The 18752-nt window shown below is 42.5% G+C and overlaps 1 protein-coding gene and 1 non-coding gene across 4 annotated transcripts in view; one reads left to right on the forward strand and one right to left on the reverse strand.

The window, feature by feature from the left end:
- The window catches only part of tmem102 (transmembrane protein 102), a 30357-nt gene extending 16828 nt beyond the window's left edge, over positions 1–13529 (forward strand). For all 3 annotated transcript variants that reach the window (XM_076881944.1, XM_004571017.5, XM_076881943.1), the window contains exons 3-6: positions 6057–6401; positions 7160–7353; positions 7605–7817; positions 8673–13529. In XM_076881944.1, coding sequence (XP_076738059.1) covers positions 6057–6401; positions 7160–7353; positions 7605–7817; positions 8673–9272 — 1352 coding nt within the window. In that variant the 3' untranslated portion in view covers positions 9273–13529. The remainder of the gene's footprint in view (positions 1–6056; positions 6402–7159; positions 7354–7604; positions 7818–8672) is intronic.
- Positions 13530–15588: 2059 nt separating this feature from the next.
- On the reverse strand, positions 15589–15694 carry LOC111501194 (U6 spliceosomal RNA). The gene has a single exon (XR_002721420.1). It is a non-coding gene; the product is annotated as a U6 spliceosomal RNA (small nuclear RNA).
- Positions 15695–18752: the final 3058 nt, after the last annotated feature.

Below are 18752 nucleotides of genomic sequence, written 5' to 3' on the forward strand. Positions count from 1 at the left end.
GTAATGGTTTAAGTGTCAGCGTTCCTTAGGGCTGTATCCACGTGTACAATAGTGCTGGAAACAGGAAGTCCTTAAATGAGGAATGTCACAAATGAAATGTTCTTGCAGATAAATAAGTGTTAAAAATAAATGTGTGAGGATGGTATTATTAGCATTACCTACATCTCAGTTGTTAGTGCAGTCAGGTTCATGTAGGAATCCTCGGTTTATTTAGAGGAATCACATTTTCCAGAGAGATTTGCAGAGCTATGGGTGGGTGTATGAATCTGCAGAGGTGTGTGGCAGAGTATTTGCGCTCTGCTATGAGAGAGGATGTCGTTCCCATGTTGCCTGCGCTCTGCTTCAGGGAGGCTCTCTCAGCAGCGTCTCTTTGTACTGTAGCTTTGTTCTGACACCTGAATGCACCATTGTGTAATGCAGAGAAGAGTATTTCTCTTAAAGACGTGTCTGAATGTGTCTTCACTCTCTAACGCTGTACACTTTGAAAACTTTGGCTTGAACTTTGCTTCATTTCAAATCAAGATATCTCATATTTTAATTGGTCTGTTTAGCATGTAAGTCCACAGTGCACTGATGCAATTCGATCAATTTGCACTCGTATTACGTGCTGATGTGTTCAGTTGTTGACAAAGACAGATGACAATGACAGAATGGAGTCGTAGTATAAATAAATGGCTATTGATTTTGAAATCCTAGTAAATTAGTTTGTGTGTTTAAAAAAGAATAAAATGAAATAGTCGTGATATTTATTCTACTTTTTAGGCAGGAACCTGATTGAAAGTGGTACCCTGCCCTGCTGAATGTATTGTTAAAGTAAGCACATCTGTATGTAAATGCATTTGAATCTCCAAGTTTAAGTCATGTTTCACCTAAGCCTCTTTTATCATGATCAAAAGTGGACCTCTGCTTTTTCACGCTAGTTTTATTTTCTTTCATTCAGTTTCGTTTGGGCCCACGTCCCTCTAGAACAGGGGCGGGGAACTCTAGGCCTCAAGGGCCGGTGTCCTGCAGGTTTTAGAGATCACCCTGGGTGATTAGTTAATTACCAGGCCTCTGGAGAACTTCAAGACATGTCGAGGAGGTAATTTAGCCATATAAATCAGCTGTGTTGGATCAAGGACGCATCTAAAACATGCAGGACACCGGCCCTTGAGGCCTGGAGTTCCCCACCCCTTGTCTAGAAGCTGCCACTTGGCAGCCATCCTGAAATGCCTCCAGACACTCCTTTGGGCTTATTTTGAAGTATTCTTTTAAATGTAACTTTAGTGCTCACAAAAGCAAATACTATAATTGTATGTAGTAACACTGGTCAAATGTAAAACCCTCTAAAAGTGTGCTAATGGAAACACTGGGGAAAACAGTGGTTGGAGACTGAGGTTGAAGTGGTTGCTTCTAAGATGGGGACCTGTCTGCAACCACTCACAGCACACTTCAAAAGGGGCTTTGGTGCATGAGATGACCATAAGAGGGAGCCAGTCTGCAATCAGTGCTCAGTTAGATGGGGGCAAGTTGACAGTTACATGCTAATAACATCAGTCAGACAGGTTGGACATGTGGGGAAGCTAACTGCTATCAAATAGTCATTTCACAGACCTAGAATTGAGTCTAGAGTAGAAATAGCTCTTAACGGAAAAATTTTCCTTTAATAGAAATCTGCATTCAAAGACATTTCTTACAGGATTAGGGTTAATCCGACGCTGTGAAACCAGCCGAGACTGTCTCCATTTCAGTTCTGTTCTCAACCGTGTGTGCTCGCCTATAGACTCACACATCACAGTGTGTTGTGCGAGTCACGTGTGCCCGCATGTTTACTGGCAGATGCCCAGCGAAGCAGCGTGCGACTGTCGATTTGAGAGTTTGGTATTAAAAAGTCGACTGTGTTCTTTGGAACAACCTCAAACTCCCCACATCCAGCGTGGAGACTGAAGAGTCCTCACTAATTGATGCAGTTTCTCCTCTGTGCTCTGGTCTCTAAGCGAAGCTGGAGAGATAAGATGCTTTTTATTCTTTTTTTTTTCATCACTCTTTTCCTCCTCCTCGCCTATTTGACCCATTTTATCAGTGGCAGATAAAACCAAACAAATCAGAGGAGCTGGAGCTTCAAACTTTTTGCCCTTTGGCTGGCGTCTCTGACACTGTCTTTTCTATTTCTTCTTCACTTTGATCTGCCCATTTACCATTTCTACCCTTTCCCCCTGTCTCTTTCTGTCTTTTCAGGTTTGAAGTTCTGATAATCAGTTGGTCACACTGTGCCCACTGTTATAACTGCCTGGCTAATATTGTGTCAGCCCCTCTTTTGATGCCAAAACATCCCCGACCCGTTAAGGCAAGGGTGGGGGAACTCCAGGACTCAAGGGCCAATGCCCTGCAGGTTTCAGAGATCACCCTGGGTCAATACACCTGAATCGAGTGATTAGGCCTCAGACCTCTGGAGAACTTCAAGACATGTTGAGGAGGTAATTTAGCCGTTTAAATTAGCCCTATTGGATCAAGGACACATGTAAAACCTGCAGGACACCGACCCTTGAGGACGTTCCCCCACCCCTACGTTAAGGCATGGGCTCCACTAGACCCCTGAAGGTTTGCTGTCCTACCTGACACCAAGATGTTAGCAACAGATCCTTTAAGTCCTGTCTAAGTCTTGAGGTGGGACCTCTTTGGATCAGACAGGTTTTTCCAGCTCATCCCACACATGCTCAATTGGATTGAGATCTGGGGAATTTGGAGGCCAAATCAACACCTCAAAATAATTGTTGTGCTTCTTAAAGCACTCTTAAACCGTTTTTGCTTTATGGTAGAGCACATTATCATATTAAAAGAGGTCACAGCCATCATTGAATACCGTTGCCATGAAAAGGTTACATGGTCTTCAACCATGTACGTACGTGATGTGTGTCAAAGTAGCATCCACACGGATGGCAGGACCCAAAGTTTCAGAGTTCTCACTAATGTTACGCCTGATCGGTGCATGTCAGTTGATGATGTGTTTTGCACTGTAGCGAGCACCATGGACCAATGCTTGACCCCTGTATGGTATCATCAGTTGGCTACAACAATATGAGGTTTCTGTTAGCAGGATGTTTGCTGAAAATCCACTGTTACAGGTTAAGTGCTGGAAAACTCCTCTGTCAAGATGGCTGATAAACAGACTAGATTACTGAATTACCTGTTTAAAACTAGTAACACTATCACCTTTAGGAAGGCTGAGGGCGGCTGGAGATGCAGAGGACTTTGAGTGTTTTACATAAAGTCCAACAGGAGCATCTGTCTTAGGAGTGAGCGGCACTTGTCTAGTCGGAGAACGAATGGAGCTCGTAGAGTTAGATGGGCCGATTCTGCTGAGAAATGTGAAGGTCTAAAGACGAGCTGTCACGTACTTCCTGCTTTCCTTCTTCTCATCGACAGCTCACCCTGTGGTGCTTTCTTTTTTCCCCCTCCTACTTCTCAAAGCAAATCACCAGAGAGATCCTCATCAGCAGTTTTGACTTTGACTCACACGCTAGTCCCATGTTCATTTTTCCTCCAGTTTCCAGCCAGTTTTGTTAATACTTTATAGTTAATCTAACTCTTTGGCCTTTTTCATGTAAAGTAGCACACAGCATGTGGTGGTGATGCTGCTGCTGCATTGGTTCTCATCAGCTGTTCCTGCTGTTTCTATATTTATTATTTATATGACACGATTCTTTAATTTTTACTAGGAAACCAGCCAGATAAACCACATTAAATTTAACAGGTTACATCACTGGAAGACCTAAGAAAGGCTTTCTTTATACCACTTTGTGTTAGCGAATTATTAGCTTCATCGTTTGGCTGATACGGTGGCCGTGAGACGTCAAACAGATAGTTTTGTTTTTTTTTTTAAAGCAAAAACCACAACGGAGGTCGCGTAAAACACAATCACAAAAAAAGCTAAAACAATGGAAGTGCTTCTGGGGACACGATAATGTAGTAAGTATTTTTGTAGTCTTTTATTCAACTTCTAATGTGCTTTTTTTTGTGCTTTTTTTCTCATTGCTGCTGTTTTTTTTTCCAGTCCATTTGACCTCTCGGGGGCACCGTAGGCTTATCTCTAGGGCTCCACCATATCATGGCGCCTGTGATAATAATACATTTTTATGTATGCATTTGCATTCACTTGTCCACACAACAACTAGACGAGCCCAGGCATGTCTTAAACTGAGAGCTGCGTGGCAGTCTCCAATAATTTGGTAAAAAGGGCACTATTTCAACAACCTCTACCAAAGCGCTGCACTTCATAAAATATGCAGGAAAACTGTTTCTGCTTAGGGTGGAAATAACACACTTAGGCAGAAATGCATCATATATAATAGCAGATCATGATGTGTGTAAACAAATTACTCCACCAAGCGTCGCTGGAGTACTCACTCGTTATGATGGGAAGATCAAACTGTAGATGGAAATTCCTGGTGCGGTTACGTGGTCGAAAAGCCAGGTTTTAAGTAGCTGCTCAAAAAGCTAAGTATACAAGATCCACAATAGAAAATATTTTTAAATTTCAGAATATGTTGTAGGTGCGTTGGAAGAAAAATTCCCCAAAAGGCAATTAAGTGAAACTCCCACAAACTGTCTTGCTTCCTGGTAATAAATTTAGGCCATTATATTCTAATCAGGTACCTGATGAAGGTAAAAAGGACAGAAGTGTTGTAATTTTTTAATAAATGTATTAGCGACAGTGTGTGGGAGTTTCATTTAATTGTTTTGGGGGAGTTTTATTATGTGACAATATTGTGTAGATGGTACAAAAGTTACATTGTTAAGTTACTTTCACTATTGTTGTTAAAGTGTTGCTGATTCTATTCTCACATTAGACTCCTGTTCTGTCTGTCTGTGGATGAAGCTGATTGGAAAATGAGTCGATGTTTTTGCTTTATCAGTTTGAAATACTTTATGGATTAAGCACAATTTCTCTTTGTGTATAAATTATATTCTATAATTGTCCAATGATATTGTAGTTTTCAGAGGGAAAGCTGGTAAACTTAGCAGACTGTCACTGGCTAATATTGTAACTGCAGCTGTCCAACTTTTCTGATATGACATCTGTCCTGTGTCTTTGGGTCTCTGCTTGTACCAGCACCGGTCATATACCTGTGATAATGCGTAGAGTAATCTAGATATTTGCCTTGCACACAGGTACACGCACATGCGCACACATGGCTCTACGTGAAAACATCACATACCACTGAGGTTTTGTACCCATGTAACAGGATGAGAGGATCACATTAGGAGCTTTGCGCCCCCACCCATGGCCTGCTGGCTTGGTCTGATGCCCCCGTTGCAGCTATCTCCAGCTGCTTTACTGCCCTGTGGGGATAAACACTCTCAGGTTCAACCTCTAACAATCTCTTCCCTGCAAAGTGTTTTTGAAATATTTGTGCTTTACCTTTGACCTATAGTAGCTAGCAGGGAGCTTCACACCAGTGCAGTTTTGGCTGTATGATCAAGGCTTTCTCAGTTGCACTTTACAGCTGGCAAAACATAATTTAGTTGACTCCAGCACTGCAGCTCCCAGGGGCCTGGAGCCTGTAACATATACAGCACAGCTAAGTAGCCATAAAGGGATTTGAGGGCTCGAGTTTCTCTCGTATAAACTGTCCAAATAACAGTGAGGAATTCTTTTTATCACTCCTGATGCAGCCAGGACTAAAATACAATGAGGATATAATGAGATGATCATCTGATTACTGATATTTATCACCCCACCTTCATCTTATATATGCACTTAGCTAACAAAACTATAAAACATTTATCCTTTTTTCTTTAGCTCGTTACCTGGAGATGTGTAAAAGGATCTTTGTTTGTGTCTGTTTATTCTTCATGTTTGTGTAGCATATGTGGGGCTGGGATTGAGATTTTTCAGTCCTACATGTAAGAACTGAATTGTTCATTAGGGTCTAGTGCAGTGCTCATGCAGGACTCTTTGACAAACTCACACATCTGTGAGCATCTACAAGTGTAATGAAATCTGACAGAGAACAAGGAAAAGAAGAGCAGGACCTATTTAATTAGCTTCTCTTCCTCTTGCTCAATAATTCTAGGCTTAGTTCAGAAAGTGGACCAGCGCCTCCCGGTGGCCAACGAGTACCTGCTGCTCTCTGGCGGGGCCCGTGAGGGCGTCTTGGACCTCAACCCCGAGGATCTTGGGGACTATGCCAAAGGGGCCGACTTTGACCTGGACTTCACCCTGTTGGTGCCCGCCCTTAAGCTTCACGACCGCAACCAGCCAGTCACTCTGGACATGAGACACTCCCCGCCCTGCCACTCGTGGCTCAGCCTTCGCCTCTGTGACTCCAGCATCCTGTCCCGCTGGAGCATCTGCTGCCAGGAGGAGAATGGGCATCCCACTGAGGAAGAGGAGGAGGAGGAGGAGGAGGAGGAAATGGGTGAGTTGCAAAAAAAAAAGGATAATCAGAGATGAAACTGGGATGGAGAATTTCCTAGACGGAGAGGAGGACTGTGTGTGAGCTGACTGAATCGAAGTCGTGTCTCTCATAACTTGATGCACGGTGTTGTGATACAATTTTAAATAAACTGAGCGACGTTTACGAGTGTAACACCTTTTTTACTCACGTCTCAGCCTCTCTCATCCTTTAGGTCACGGTTTACACTGTATAGCACAGAGGAAATAAAGGGGAAACACGTAAACAGTGGAAGATCAATTAAATCTATTTAATGAAGTTTACAGCCTTGAGGCCTGCTCCCAATGATGTTGCGACTTATGTACGTCCTGCGGGAGCAGTTTCAGCGGCTGCAGTAGTTTTTAATTTGCCCGCGATTTTTATGTGACAAATGACGCGTTCAGTGGGAACGGGCCATTAGCGTGCCCGGAGTATTTGTCTGAAATTGGCTTCCGTCGGGACCCTGAAACTTTGGCGCCGTAAATATGTGATGTATTGAGTGTCCTACTTTTTTAGTGTGTATAAACAGCCCCACAAGATTACTGTAGCAGGCTGCAGCGTCTCGAGTAAAGTGAACAAGAAGTACAGAAAACGATAACAACGGTCTTCCAGGTCTTGTGGGGTTCTGGCTAAGCACCTGAAGTGATGAATGTGAGATCTTCGGGCTCTGTGACTGCACGCTGTGAGATAAATGTATAGAAGCAGTGACTCATCCTGCCTCACTCCATCCCTTCCCCGCTCAGGTAAAGGCTCCATCCCCTCCCTGGGCTCCCCTCAGTCTCTGGATGGATGCTACTTCTCTCCCGCCCTGGTGACGGACTGGTTCTGGGGGGTCGTGAGCGAGGCTGTAGAGGAGCTGAGGCGCAGCCCCCAAAGAGGCATCCCCACCCCAGACCGCCTGGAGAGAAACGGACCCCTCACTACTATTATCCTGCAGGTACAGCTTCGGCTCTTCTTTCGGTGATAAACTGAAGCCCTCTTTACGCCTCAGTCGATAAAGAACATCAGGGCTGTTTAACTTTGCAGCTGTGAGAAAATTGCTCCTATTCATGGGACGTTTATGTGGAGTGAAATCATTATTGCAGAGGATTGTAGTCAAATGTTAAAATCATTTTTTTTCGCGCCCTGTTTGTAATTCAGCACCGAGTGTGTGACATTTAATATTCCTCCACACTCTCCTTCCTGCAGGCAGGCTCGAGCCGGGTGCTGTACGACCTTCTGCCGGTGGTGTCGTTTCGAGGCTGGCCCGCTGTGGCCCAAGGCTGGCTGACTGCCAACCACTTCTGGGATGGTAAAATCACAGAGGAGGAGGCCATATCTGGCTTCTATCTGCTGCCCTGCTGCTCCCCGCTGGGTGGTCGGCCCGACAGGGAGTGGAGACTGGCGTTCTCACGCAGCGAGGTGAGGGAGATTGTTACCGTAGTAACAATTTTCTTTGTTTCCAATGTTCTTTTTCATTTATGCTCCATTTTTATTTCACTCTTATTTGCAAAATTGGGTATCATTTTATTGATACTCTTATTGATAATACTCTTCATAATCTTTGTGTGTAACACAAGGATAAAGAAAATGTAGCATTTTTAGCACTTAGAGGTATTTTTACTTTTGAAGAATGAGAATTATTTTGCATCCTTTCTGCTCGCTGATTCAGTGCTGGTGATTTTAAGGCAGCTCTTCCACACATGACGACAGGCGAGGCAAAGATGATGTGTTACTTAACCCTGACTTGTTTTGGAGACAGAAAATTGATGCCTCAAAGTAAGTTTCAGAAATGAAAATATGCTGACTCTTTTTAGAGTCAGCATATTACATTATATGTAATCATAAAGCAGCCTGTGACAATATCTGACAGAGAGTCACTGCAAGTCTGTCTATGTAAGTCGCTCTATTGCGGTGTGGACAGGTCAGCGTCTCTCTCTGTGGCTTCAGAGACGTAAACACTCTGTGGGAAACTTTTGTTGCCAGCTGACGCGTTGAGATCAACTCGAGTAAGGCTGTGTTGCCTTCTGCTAGTTCTCTGTGTGCTCTACTCCATCTCTCACCACGTCTCTAAAACACACACAGCCATATGTGGACATCTGGTACCAGAAAGAAACTATTGAAAGAAGCTAGCACGACCAAACTAGACTGTAGAGGCGATAAATTAGAGAGAAACAAGTGCACATAAATGAGGAATCTAAGTAAAAATCAACAGCAGCTCCCTGCACTCTTTCCTACTAACTGGTCACTCATTGGCTTTTGTTTCTTCTGTTACAGGTTCAGCTGAAGAAGTGCATCCCCTTCCCCATGGCCCAGGCGTTCCAAGCAGCCAAGGCCGTCCTATCTCGTATCCTGGCCCGTCCACGAACAGGCCTCAGCCTCTACCACCTGCGCACCCTTCTCTTCTGGGCCTGTGACCGGCTTCCTGCTGCCTACCTGTCCTGCCCGGACACCGACACACCCGGCCGCCTCCTCCTGGGACTCCTGGATGATCTGGCTCATTGCATCCTGGGTAAAAACTGTCCAAATTACTTCCTGCCCCAATGCAACATGTTGGAGCATCTGACAGACGGCCAGGCACTCCTTGTCGCCAGGAAATTGGCCCACGTGCGCTCGGATCCCAGCGAGCACCTGCGGGCGGCTCTGGACCAAGCCCAGCAGGCGGGCCAGCTGAAGAAGGAGCTGACAGCAAGCACTAACGGCCACAACTCCCCCGGGCATCACTCGGCCAACGGCATCATCTCACCTTCAGAGGACAAGCTGGCGCAGCGGCTCCAGCAGCTGGTCACAGAGAACCCTGGGAAATCCATATCCGTCTTCCTCAACCCCGATGATGTCACCAGGCCACACTTCCGCATCGATGACAAGTTCTACTGACGCAGACACGCTGCAGGGAAGACGTATGGAATTAAGTGTGTTTAGCTAACAAACACACTGAAGAACGCTGTGCACACGCTCCTGTTTGACCATCCTACGGCGATGAAGCCGTGCTGCTCGACTGACTCTTTAAACCAAAAACACTCATTTCTCACTACTGAAAAAAACGAAACAAAAAACGTCCAGTTTACACGACGTTGCATAATGGACATGATGTCACCAAGCTGTTGCCACGGAGATGGCCCTCTCCTAACGAGCTGGCCTTAACAAGACTTATCAGCTGGTGCTGAAGACAAGGGCCGGGCTTTAGTCACGAAAAATAAGTCCAGTGGAGATGAACACAAAGTGTGTGTGTGTGCGTGCGTGTACATGTTCGCCCAAGAGTTTTCATCCATTACTTACACTTCTGAAGTCAGCGGGAGAAAAGCTCCATGTTTGGTGCATTTCTCCCTTTTTTATTCCAGATCAGAGTGGGCGATAGCTGAATTAGAAAGGAAAAACAAGGTGGGACTGATGTAACTGAATGTAATGTTGTAAGGAGAACTGCCGAGTCTTTATAGTCTCTTTTCTCTTTAAGCTATATTTTAGCCCTTTTTTTTTTTGACCCCCATGCCTCAATTTATGACTTTTTTTTCCTCCTCACTTTAAAAAAAATCTTTCTCAGGTATGCACAACCCTGTTTTTGTAGGTCTATGATTATAATGTTTCATGTCAAATACATTTCATGGGGTGATGGAATGTACCAAAGAGCTACGTTTGAGCAGAACAAACACGTTTTAACATGTGTCGACATCGTACTCCACACGGTCAGAATGTTTGTTTGCCTTTTATCCTTTGAAAGTCTCACACCGGCATGTAAAATGGTAAAAGTGACCCTAAAATTATAGTTAAAATGTGTGTAAAAAGTGGATCAAATACAAAGTGCAAAACTTGCAGCAGAACAAGATTATCGGAGCACGGTGACAGTTTGAGAAAGTAATGGTTTCAAAATATGAAATTATAAGTTTGAGTCTAAAATGTTTATGATTTAAAACTCATAAAGCTATATATAATTAGAAGAAACTAGGAGTAGGGAAAAGGGAGCAGGGCCTTTAAAATAAATGTAATAAATGAATGAAAAACATTTAAGTTCTGGTAGGTAATCGGCAAAGAAAGGCAATTTAATTTTTTCCAATACCAATATAAAAGTAAAGCTGACGACTGTCAGTTTTCATGCAGTGATATTACCATGAAACTCCTATAAGTCATATTAGTGCAATGATAATGTTTCAAGTTGATTTAGGGGAGCTATGCAGCTCTTTAGTTGTTTTGCACCTCTAATTTTATTCCTCTGTCACAGTGAAAACTGTTCATGCAAACGATAATGAGAAAGGAGTCAATAGCTAAAGTGTGCCAGACGTTTTATCTCATTAGCGCTCGATTTCTTGCTTACTGACTGACTGTTAGCAAGTTGTTAGAAGCCATTTTTTCCCTCCGCTTTAGTAGAACTGAAGCGCATCAAATGATATCCCACAAAGAAAAACAACACAGTGAGAAGAAAGGAGAAAGAACCTGGGTGAGCTATTGTAACTGACTAGTGCTAGCATGCCTTGGGTGCTTGCTTTTAGCTGTTAGCGTGCTGGCTACAGTAGTACACTGCCTCTTCCAGAGCCACAACAGTTACTTCACTATGGTACTGAAACCAGTATGTACATTATGAACTACTGTTTGATTATAAAAAAGGAAGCTTTTTTTTCTTAAAAACTAAAAGCATCTGTTAACTGTTAATTTAAGACAGCTGGCACCCAGCTAGCATCTGTAGCATTACCTTTCTCAAGTCAAAAAGAGTAAAATAATGTAAAAAGAATGAGAGGGAGACTGTCAGTCAGCTAAGCTATTGTCAAAGATGTGGCTCAGCTTTGCCATTTCACTTGCTGGTGTGAGAATAAACTAAAATTCAAGCAGTTCAAGAATTTAAGAAATTGCTGGTACTGCTAAGTTATCACTGTAAGTTCTAGATAAATCCATAAAACTTTAAGCTTTTCAGTTTTGACTTTTGAGTGCTATGGTAGGCACTTTAAAAGGGGATTAGGAAAACTGAGAATACAAAAGGTAACTATAAAGCAGCAACTATACTCTGCTTGTTGTGTGATGACATATGGACCCTGTTTCCAGGTCCATTTAGTCAGTTTTGTGCATGACGGCACTCGTCTCGCTGCTGTACTTCTCCATAAAGTACCCCTCTGTACTTTATGGATAAAAAGTACTCACCCCAAAGCATATCTAATTCATTGCCTTTGCTGCTGTGTTGATATTCGCATAACAACACTTTTGTAGTCAGCCAGCCTGACTTCACTAACACTCCTTTTTGTTTAAAGTTATAGCTTTTGTATACTTTATGAACACTTCATCAAGTAGCTAGCTAGCTAGCTAACTTCACTAAACTTTGGACGTCATCTTTTTAATGACCGCCTGGATGCTACACATGATTGTACACAGTTAATTGGAGTTGAATGAATTTGGGCCGTTTTAACCCTCAAAGCTGCCTAAAAGCTGTTTACTTTTGGGAACCGAAGGAGAATTTGGACGCAGAAATAGATAATTCTTTTTTGGCGCTATTGTGTACTACAGCCACCACTAAGTCTACATACTCCAGTACATCTCTTCGTTTTAAACATTGTGTAAGCACATCCATTCACGTACTGTAGGGGAAACACACAGTTTAGTGTCTTTTTTGGAGGCTATTTTTGACTTGACTGCTTCTGGTAATTGTCGCGTCTCCTCCGCTTGACTAGTCTTTTTTTTAATGAGCTTCATGTGCTTGTATATGCGCCGACGTTTGTGTTCACTGAGAGACGAACCTTACAGCAGGGTGCAGACAGACACCCAAATGGTGACTGTGTAATTTCCCCCCTCCGTGGGTGCAGGTGATTTGAAGTTGGCCTTTTAACTTCATCCCACTTCTTCTGGCAACTTGCTGGTCCAAACACACACACACACACACAAAGCTCTTTATACTTGGTATCACTCCAGCACACTGTTTACTCTGTTAGCAGACGCTCTCCTGCAGCGCCACTTCGCTGATTTGATTACAAGCCGCTGCAGCAGAAGCGAGAAGCAAATCCAGATCACTTCCACTTACATGGATTTAGAGAGAGTTTGTTTTGCTTAAGTGAATTTGAGAGTGCATGGCTAAATTTTGATTCAATTAGTTGACCCGACACTGCAATGCTGCTTTCAGTGTTGGGTACAAAACACAACAAGCACACGAGTGGGTACAAGTCTCCTTAAAAATCAGGGTGGTGGTTGATTTTAAACTACTGGTTAGAATGTTTCAGGTGTCCTGTGTTACACTGTCAGCTATTGTGTACTTACTACTGAATGATTTTTAAAAGTAAATAATAGGTGTGTGTGCGTGTGTGTGTGTGTGAGCCTGAGGAAAACCAAAGTGTGTTGTCGAGGCTGTACAGAATGTCTCAGCATGGTGTGTATTCAGCTGTTAAGGTGGACTGGGTGTTTTCAGCACTTTCTCCAAGATGGGCCGGATTATGGCTGCCCAGACAAGATTTGATCACAGCGTTTATTTATTGGAGTGTAGAGATGTGTTAACGGTACGTTCGACGTCCAACTGAGAGTGTTGGAAGTTTAAAACGTGTCACACCTTAACAGGCCTAGTTAGAGATTACTAGACACTGGAAACAATCAATGTTTTTACCTGAATTGTTGAATTGTACACATAAAATCTTTGGGGTATTAGTATTGATTCATAGATATGCAAACAACACCCCCGAATCAAACGGCCTGTGTGTAGATTTATTGTCGATGTAAAAAAACGAGGGATTGAGTCACTATCTGCTCTCCAGGAATGAAACACCTGAACACATCACTATCTTCTCTTTGCTATTCTCTTAATTAAAAGAAAAACTTTTGGTTATTAAAACTTTTGAATGTATCTTCCATATCTTTCTAATTTGTTCCCTACTTGAGATCAGTCACCCTTCACTGTTATCTAAGCAGATGTAGTGTGCTCTATGCTCAGGCACTGAGATAAGCATCTGCAGCGAGTCAGTCCGCAGTTTGAGAAATTGAATTTCATATCTCTTATTACTTGAGTTCTTTCTCTATTTTTTTCTTTCTCTCTTTAAAAAGAAAAAGCAAGTTTTCATTTCTCTCTATGCTGACTGATTTGCTTTATTTATTACCGTTTATGTTCTCGGGGTTTATATTGATTGATCTTAAAGCTTTAGCATGAAATAAAACATTACTTTTAAAATGCTACCACGTGCTGTTCTTTGATTATGTGTGCATCATTTTTATAAGGATAAAACAGTGCTTGTGTTTCCCTGTGACTAGTCTGCAGTCTAACAGAGCACGGCAGGCTTTAACATCAGCTGCAACACGCGTTTAATCCAACAGAGGGCACCACAGGACAGCGTTTACAGCCAGGCCGCTACAGACCCGCCCCACTGCTGCTCTGATAAGAAGCTGATGTTGGATTCTGTCAGCGTCGGTACGCTCTCGTGATGAATGTCAGATTAAAACTGGTGCTAACCTTGCAGCCACATCTCAGTCAAGTTCTTTATCCAAGTCACAGCAACAAAGTCAGTTCTGTTTTCTGGATGTGGAAAGGTCAGAGGTCAACCTCGAAGCCTAAGCAACACAGATTCTTGCTGATCTATTGGTAAAAGACGTTTGACAACATGTAAGAGATGAATGAAGAGAAATAAATACACATATTTTAGGACCCCTTTATTATAAACCCTCCACACATTTTTTTTTTATGTGATATCTTCAACTTGTGCACACAACACTGCTAACAACCAAACAAATGGAGCAGATTACATACAGCCTCGCTTTGAGGAGAGAAAAAGTTACTGCTTGGAGTTTCATACACCAGCTTTACTTCATCATTATTGTTATGGCAGTATTAACCTAAACGAACTTTGAACTGGGTTTATTCTAGGTTTACTTCAGAAAACTAGTACTAATCTAAATCTACAAACTTCTTCCATTTACCAAAAGACCACCGAACAGCACGAGGCTGATGAAATTGAATAGTTCACCTTCATGTCTGTTAATGTCAGCTTGTTCTTAATGTGGAGCTTTCTCTATTTTCTAGCTTGAATATTTCCCTGCTCTCTTACTTTTGCTTTCTTGTCTTTCCCGGTTGCTTTCCCTTTCTTTTTCTCACTTACTTTCTCTTTTGCTTTCGTGCTTTTCCATAATGTTAAGCGATCAGACACACTGACTATTATTTATATTGTAAAATACTCGGTTAACACATTTGCACTATTTTAACTTCTTTAAGTTTCTTCATGTAATCTCTCTTGAACTTTCTCAACAGAGGTTTGTGTAATTCTTCATCTGTGGTTGGTTATTTCCTGGGGTGCAGATCCCGGGTGGGTAATTTGACAAAAATAATTATGAGTAATTTGGTTTTGTCCCCAGGTGACATTTGAGAATGTTATCCATAGCCTGTCATTAGTTATGTGATGATGGCACAGATGCTTTTGGTACAAACACACACATCATATCGTTTTCCATTAATGCCCGAGACCTCATGCTGATAGCAGCAATCTGTTAATGTCTTTTAAGCAGATTATGAAGCGAGGAAATCGCTGGATTGTTTGATTTACAGATGCGACTCTGTCACGCTCTGACCTCACGAGTCACTGGGACCAGTGACCAGCACAGTGGATTTTAAACCAAACAGTCATGATGTGAGTCTGTGCAGACTTTCAGCTTTAATTCAAGAGGTTTGATAATCGCAACCTTTGGAGTTTCCAACTAACTATGCAATCTGGTCAAAATCGTCTGCAAGAGCAACATGAGCCTCTAAGAATAATGAGCTGGGAGAGTTCTGTACCAGCAAAGACTACAAGTGGGTCTTTTCCAAAGGAGAAGGGTTAATCCTATGATTCTCTATATATATTTTAAAATATACCAATAACCTCTTATGACTCCATCCATTCGCTTCCGCTTATCTTTTTCAGGGTCACGGGACCTGTCCCAGCAGTTTTAGGGCAACAGGCAGGATACACCCTAGACAGCTCGCCACTCTGTCGCAGAGCAAACACATATACACAGACAACCATTCACATTCACTCCCACGGGCAATTTAGAGTTTCTAATTAACCTAAACCCAATAAGTGCATGTCATTGGGAGGATCCAGGTAGAACCCACACAAACACAGGGCGAACATGCACACTCCACACAGGCTGATGGTAGAATTGAATGCAGAACCTTCTTACTGTGAGGCAACAGTGCTAACCACCGTGCAACCATGCTGCCCAGATACCATTCTCGGGCGTGCTAAGGGTCGTATGGCCATAAGCTAAAAATGAGGAGCGCTTCACAAATTTGCGTGTCATCCTCGCGTAGGCGCCATGCTAATCTTCTCTGTATTGTTCCAATTTTAGTATATGTGCTACCGAAGTAACACATATACTACTGTATATACTGTTGTGGGACATGATCATGCAAAAAGTTGTTGAATTACTGCATCATGTGTAGTGATGGCTAAAAGAGTGGTTTTTTGAGCTTACATTAGTATTATTTTTATAAACGTGGAGATCTTGAAGGCCTTAAACCGCAGCTGTTCACAATTCTCATTCACCCCGTCAAATCTAAATGAGGATGCGTTCCCAGGTAGTGAAATGAAGGTTGAAATTTCCCACTCCTTGCGAGTGCGATCGATTACACAGGTCTGGAAAAAAAAAAGTTTTTTTCAGCCGCATGGGATATTTTTGTTAAATTTCATGTTTTTTAGGGTGCTGAATTCAATTTTCCTCCATCATGTACAGTCTTTTTTTGCAAAAAAGGACAACAGCGATGAAAAAAATCTATATTTTGTTACAATTAACTATGTATCATTTTTCTTATAATTAAAGAAAGAAACAAAAAACTATTCCTTCACAATATATTTACCACTTTTTGTCTGTGAAACCTTTTCTTCTTCTCTTTGTAGCTCCTCCAAACACGCTTTCGCTTTATTTCTCTTGATTCTCACTCTTAGAAATATTACATTAATATAAGAAATTATTACTAGATATGGTTTTTTGACTCTAGTATAGGATACCAGATTAAAAAGGGAAATTATACGCTTAAGTAAACTAAAAGCATGAAAACCTGACTTGATGGAATTTAAAAAATATTTTTCCAGGTTTCAGTGATTATAAATCTATAAGGTGCAGTCAAAAAATCCTATGCAGTTTTTTGGTTGCAGACATGTGTTATTGAATTCAATAACAGAAAAAAAGTCAGATGTTTCTGCGGGTATGTGGTCACACTCCCTGATTGTGACTGTGTTCACTGGTCCCCCCTCACATTCACATGTCCACATCCTTCACTGTAGGGTTTAACATGTCCTCACCGGTGCCTCTCTCGTAAATAGGCCAGTGTAACCTCGGCCCTCAGGCAGCCTGTTTCGGTGTGTTTGCAGTTTGGAAGTTGTGAATGAGGCCAGGCTGTAGCTACCACCGAGCTGAGCAACTGGGGCTGAACGGGGACATGTGTTCACCTGATGCACACAGTCGTAACTGTGCCATTGGGCCTTTACCCATCCTCTCATCCGAGTTACCTGCCTAAATGCAAAAGGTGTGAATATGTAAGTGTTCATGTAACAAAAACCCACCATAACCCGCTATCATCCATCCGTGGATTTGACAGAAGAGCTGGATCTCGAAGCGTCCTTACTCACCTGTAGTTGTGTGTGAAACCACGTGACACATCACTAAATCAGTTCCACAGTGGACATCACTTCACACATTGATGATTTATATTCAAACTCTGTCTGCCTTTTTCTCACCATCATGCCCTGTGTGCGTGTTTCTGTGAAACTTGTCCCCGTGCCAGCGTGCATTAATCTCCATTATTGAATCACGTGTATTAAGAGTTTGCAGGGGGGGAAAGAAAAGGGAGGACAAATGGGGGAGAGCTCTGCTTTGTTTTCATGCCGCGCACACGTCGTGGGTGCCTACCCCAACCTTTTGCCCTTGTGCTGTACAGTTTCAGCCGCTCCTTTCGGGCCTCATAATGGCCGCTGTCATAGCTGATTGTGAATCACACGTCATTAAGCTGATAGTTTTCTGCTATGATTGAGTGGCGCACGTGAAGGTAGATGTAAAATTCAAGAGAAATGCACACTGTCGCCTTTCTAAACGTATGTGTAGTTAATCTTTTATGGGGTAATGCATTCTCCATGTGCAACTGTATAGCATGTTTCATTTGGGATCTCTTATTCCGACCTTTAGCCGACTCTTTAGCATAGCCTTCCTCTGGACTAGGATTGGTTAGATCAATTGGCCCACCTCTAGCTCCAATAAAAAATGGTGTGGATACTTGGGGTTAAGGCTACGTCCACACGTACCCGGGTATTTTTGAAAACGCAGTTTTTTCTATGCGTTTGCTCCTTTCGTCCACATGTAAACAGCGTTTTCGGTCACTGAAAACTGAGATTTTTAAAAACTCCTGCCACGGTGGAGATTTTCCAAAACTCAGCTTTTGCATTTACATGTGGACGAGAAAAACGGAGAAAACGCAGCGTCAAAGGTGTGCGCCTTTTTTGACGTCAGACTGTGCGCCACATTATTGTTTCGGTAAAATGGATTTCTACAATGGCGGACTTAGACAAAATACTGTTATTGTTAACTTTAATCTCTGCAGTGTTTACATGCTTACATATACAACACAGTTTCTGTCCCTCCACACATAGGACTCAGTTCTGCTTCTATGTGCTATCTTTGTTTACTCTTTCCCGCCCAGGTTTCTAGACTTCTGATTGGCCAACATTTCTAAACGGTTAGGAATATATCGCCACCTGTTGCTTTAGCATGTTCCTAGCAGCGTTTTCCTTTGTTTTTGCGTTTACGCGTGGACGGGATTTAAAAAAAAAAAAAAACGAAAACAGAAAATCTCCGTTTTCAAAAATACCCGTGTACGTGTGGACGTAGCCTAAGTTTTTAATTTTTTTGCTGTTTTGTTTTATCAGTTGTTCTTAACTTATTTACTGTATAGCACATTGGTCCTGTGTTGGCTGTTTTAAAGTGCTTTATAAATAAAGTTGGATTGGAACTTTCTACCATAAGCTTTTTGCTGTCTATTTTTGGGGAAATTCTAGTTTTATTTTGGCATACCCATGTCTACAACAAAAGCTGTCACAGTGCCATATAAGCTATGCTGTAGCATTATGCGCACCTTCTTTGAACCTACATATTGTAACGATGGTTAAGTGTTACTGGACAGTGACATGTTGGTTTTTCTCTGCACACTGTTGTTGTTCCTTTAAGATTCATGTTTGGTTGGGCTGCAGGAAGTAGTGAGGGTGGTGTACAGGAAGGGGTGGGGGGACCTGGTTGTTCTGTGTGTGTGCCAGGCTGAAGAGAGGTGTAGTTCGAGAGCGCTTCCCCCTGAGTTAACAACCCGCTGGCTTATGTGCCGAATAAACGGACAAACTGAGACCCCAACCGTCTGGTTCTTGTGAACGTTACATTGGTGTCAGA

This window comes from Maylandia zebra, linkage group LG3 (assembly GCF_041146795.1).
Source record: "Maylandia zebra isolate NMK-2024a linkage group LG3, Mzebra_GT3a, whole genome shotgun sequence".
NCBI classification, from domain to species: Eukaryota; Metazoa; Chordata; class Actinopteri; order Cichliformes; family Cichlidae; genus Maylandia; species Maylandia zebra.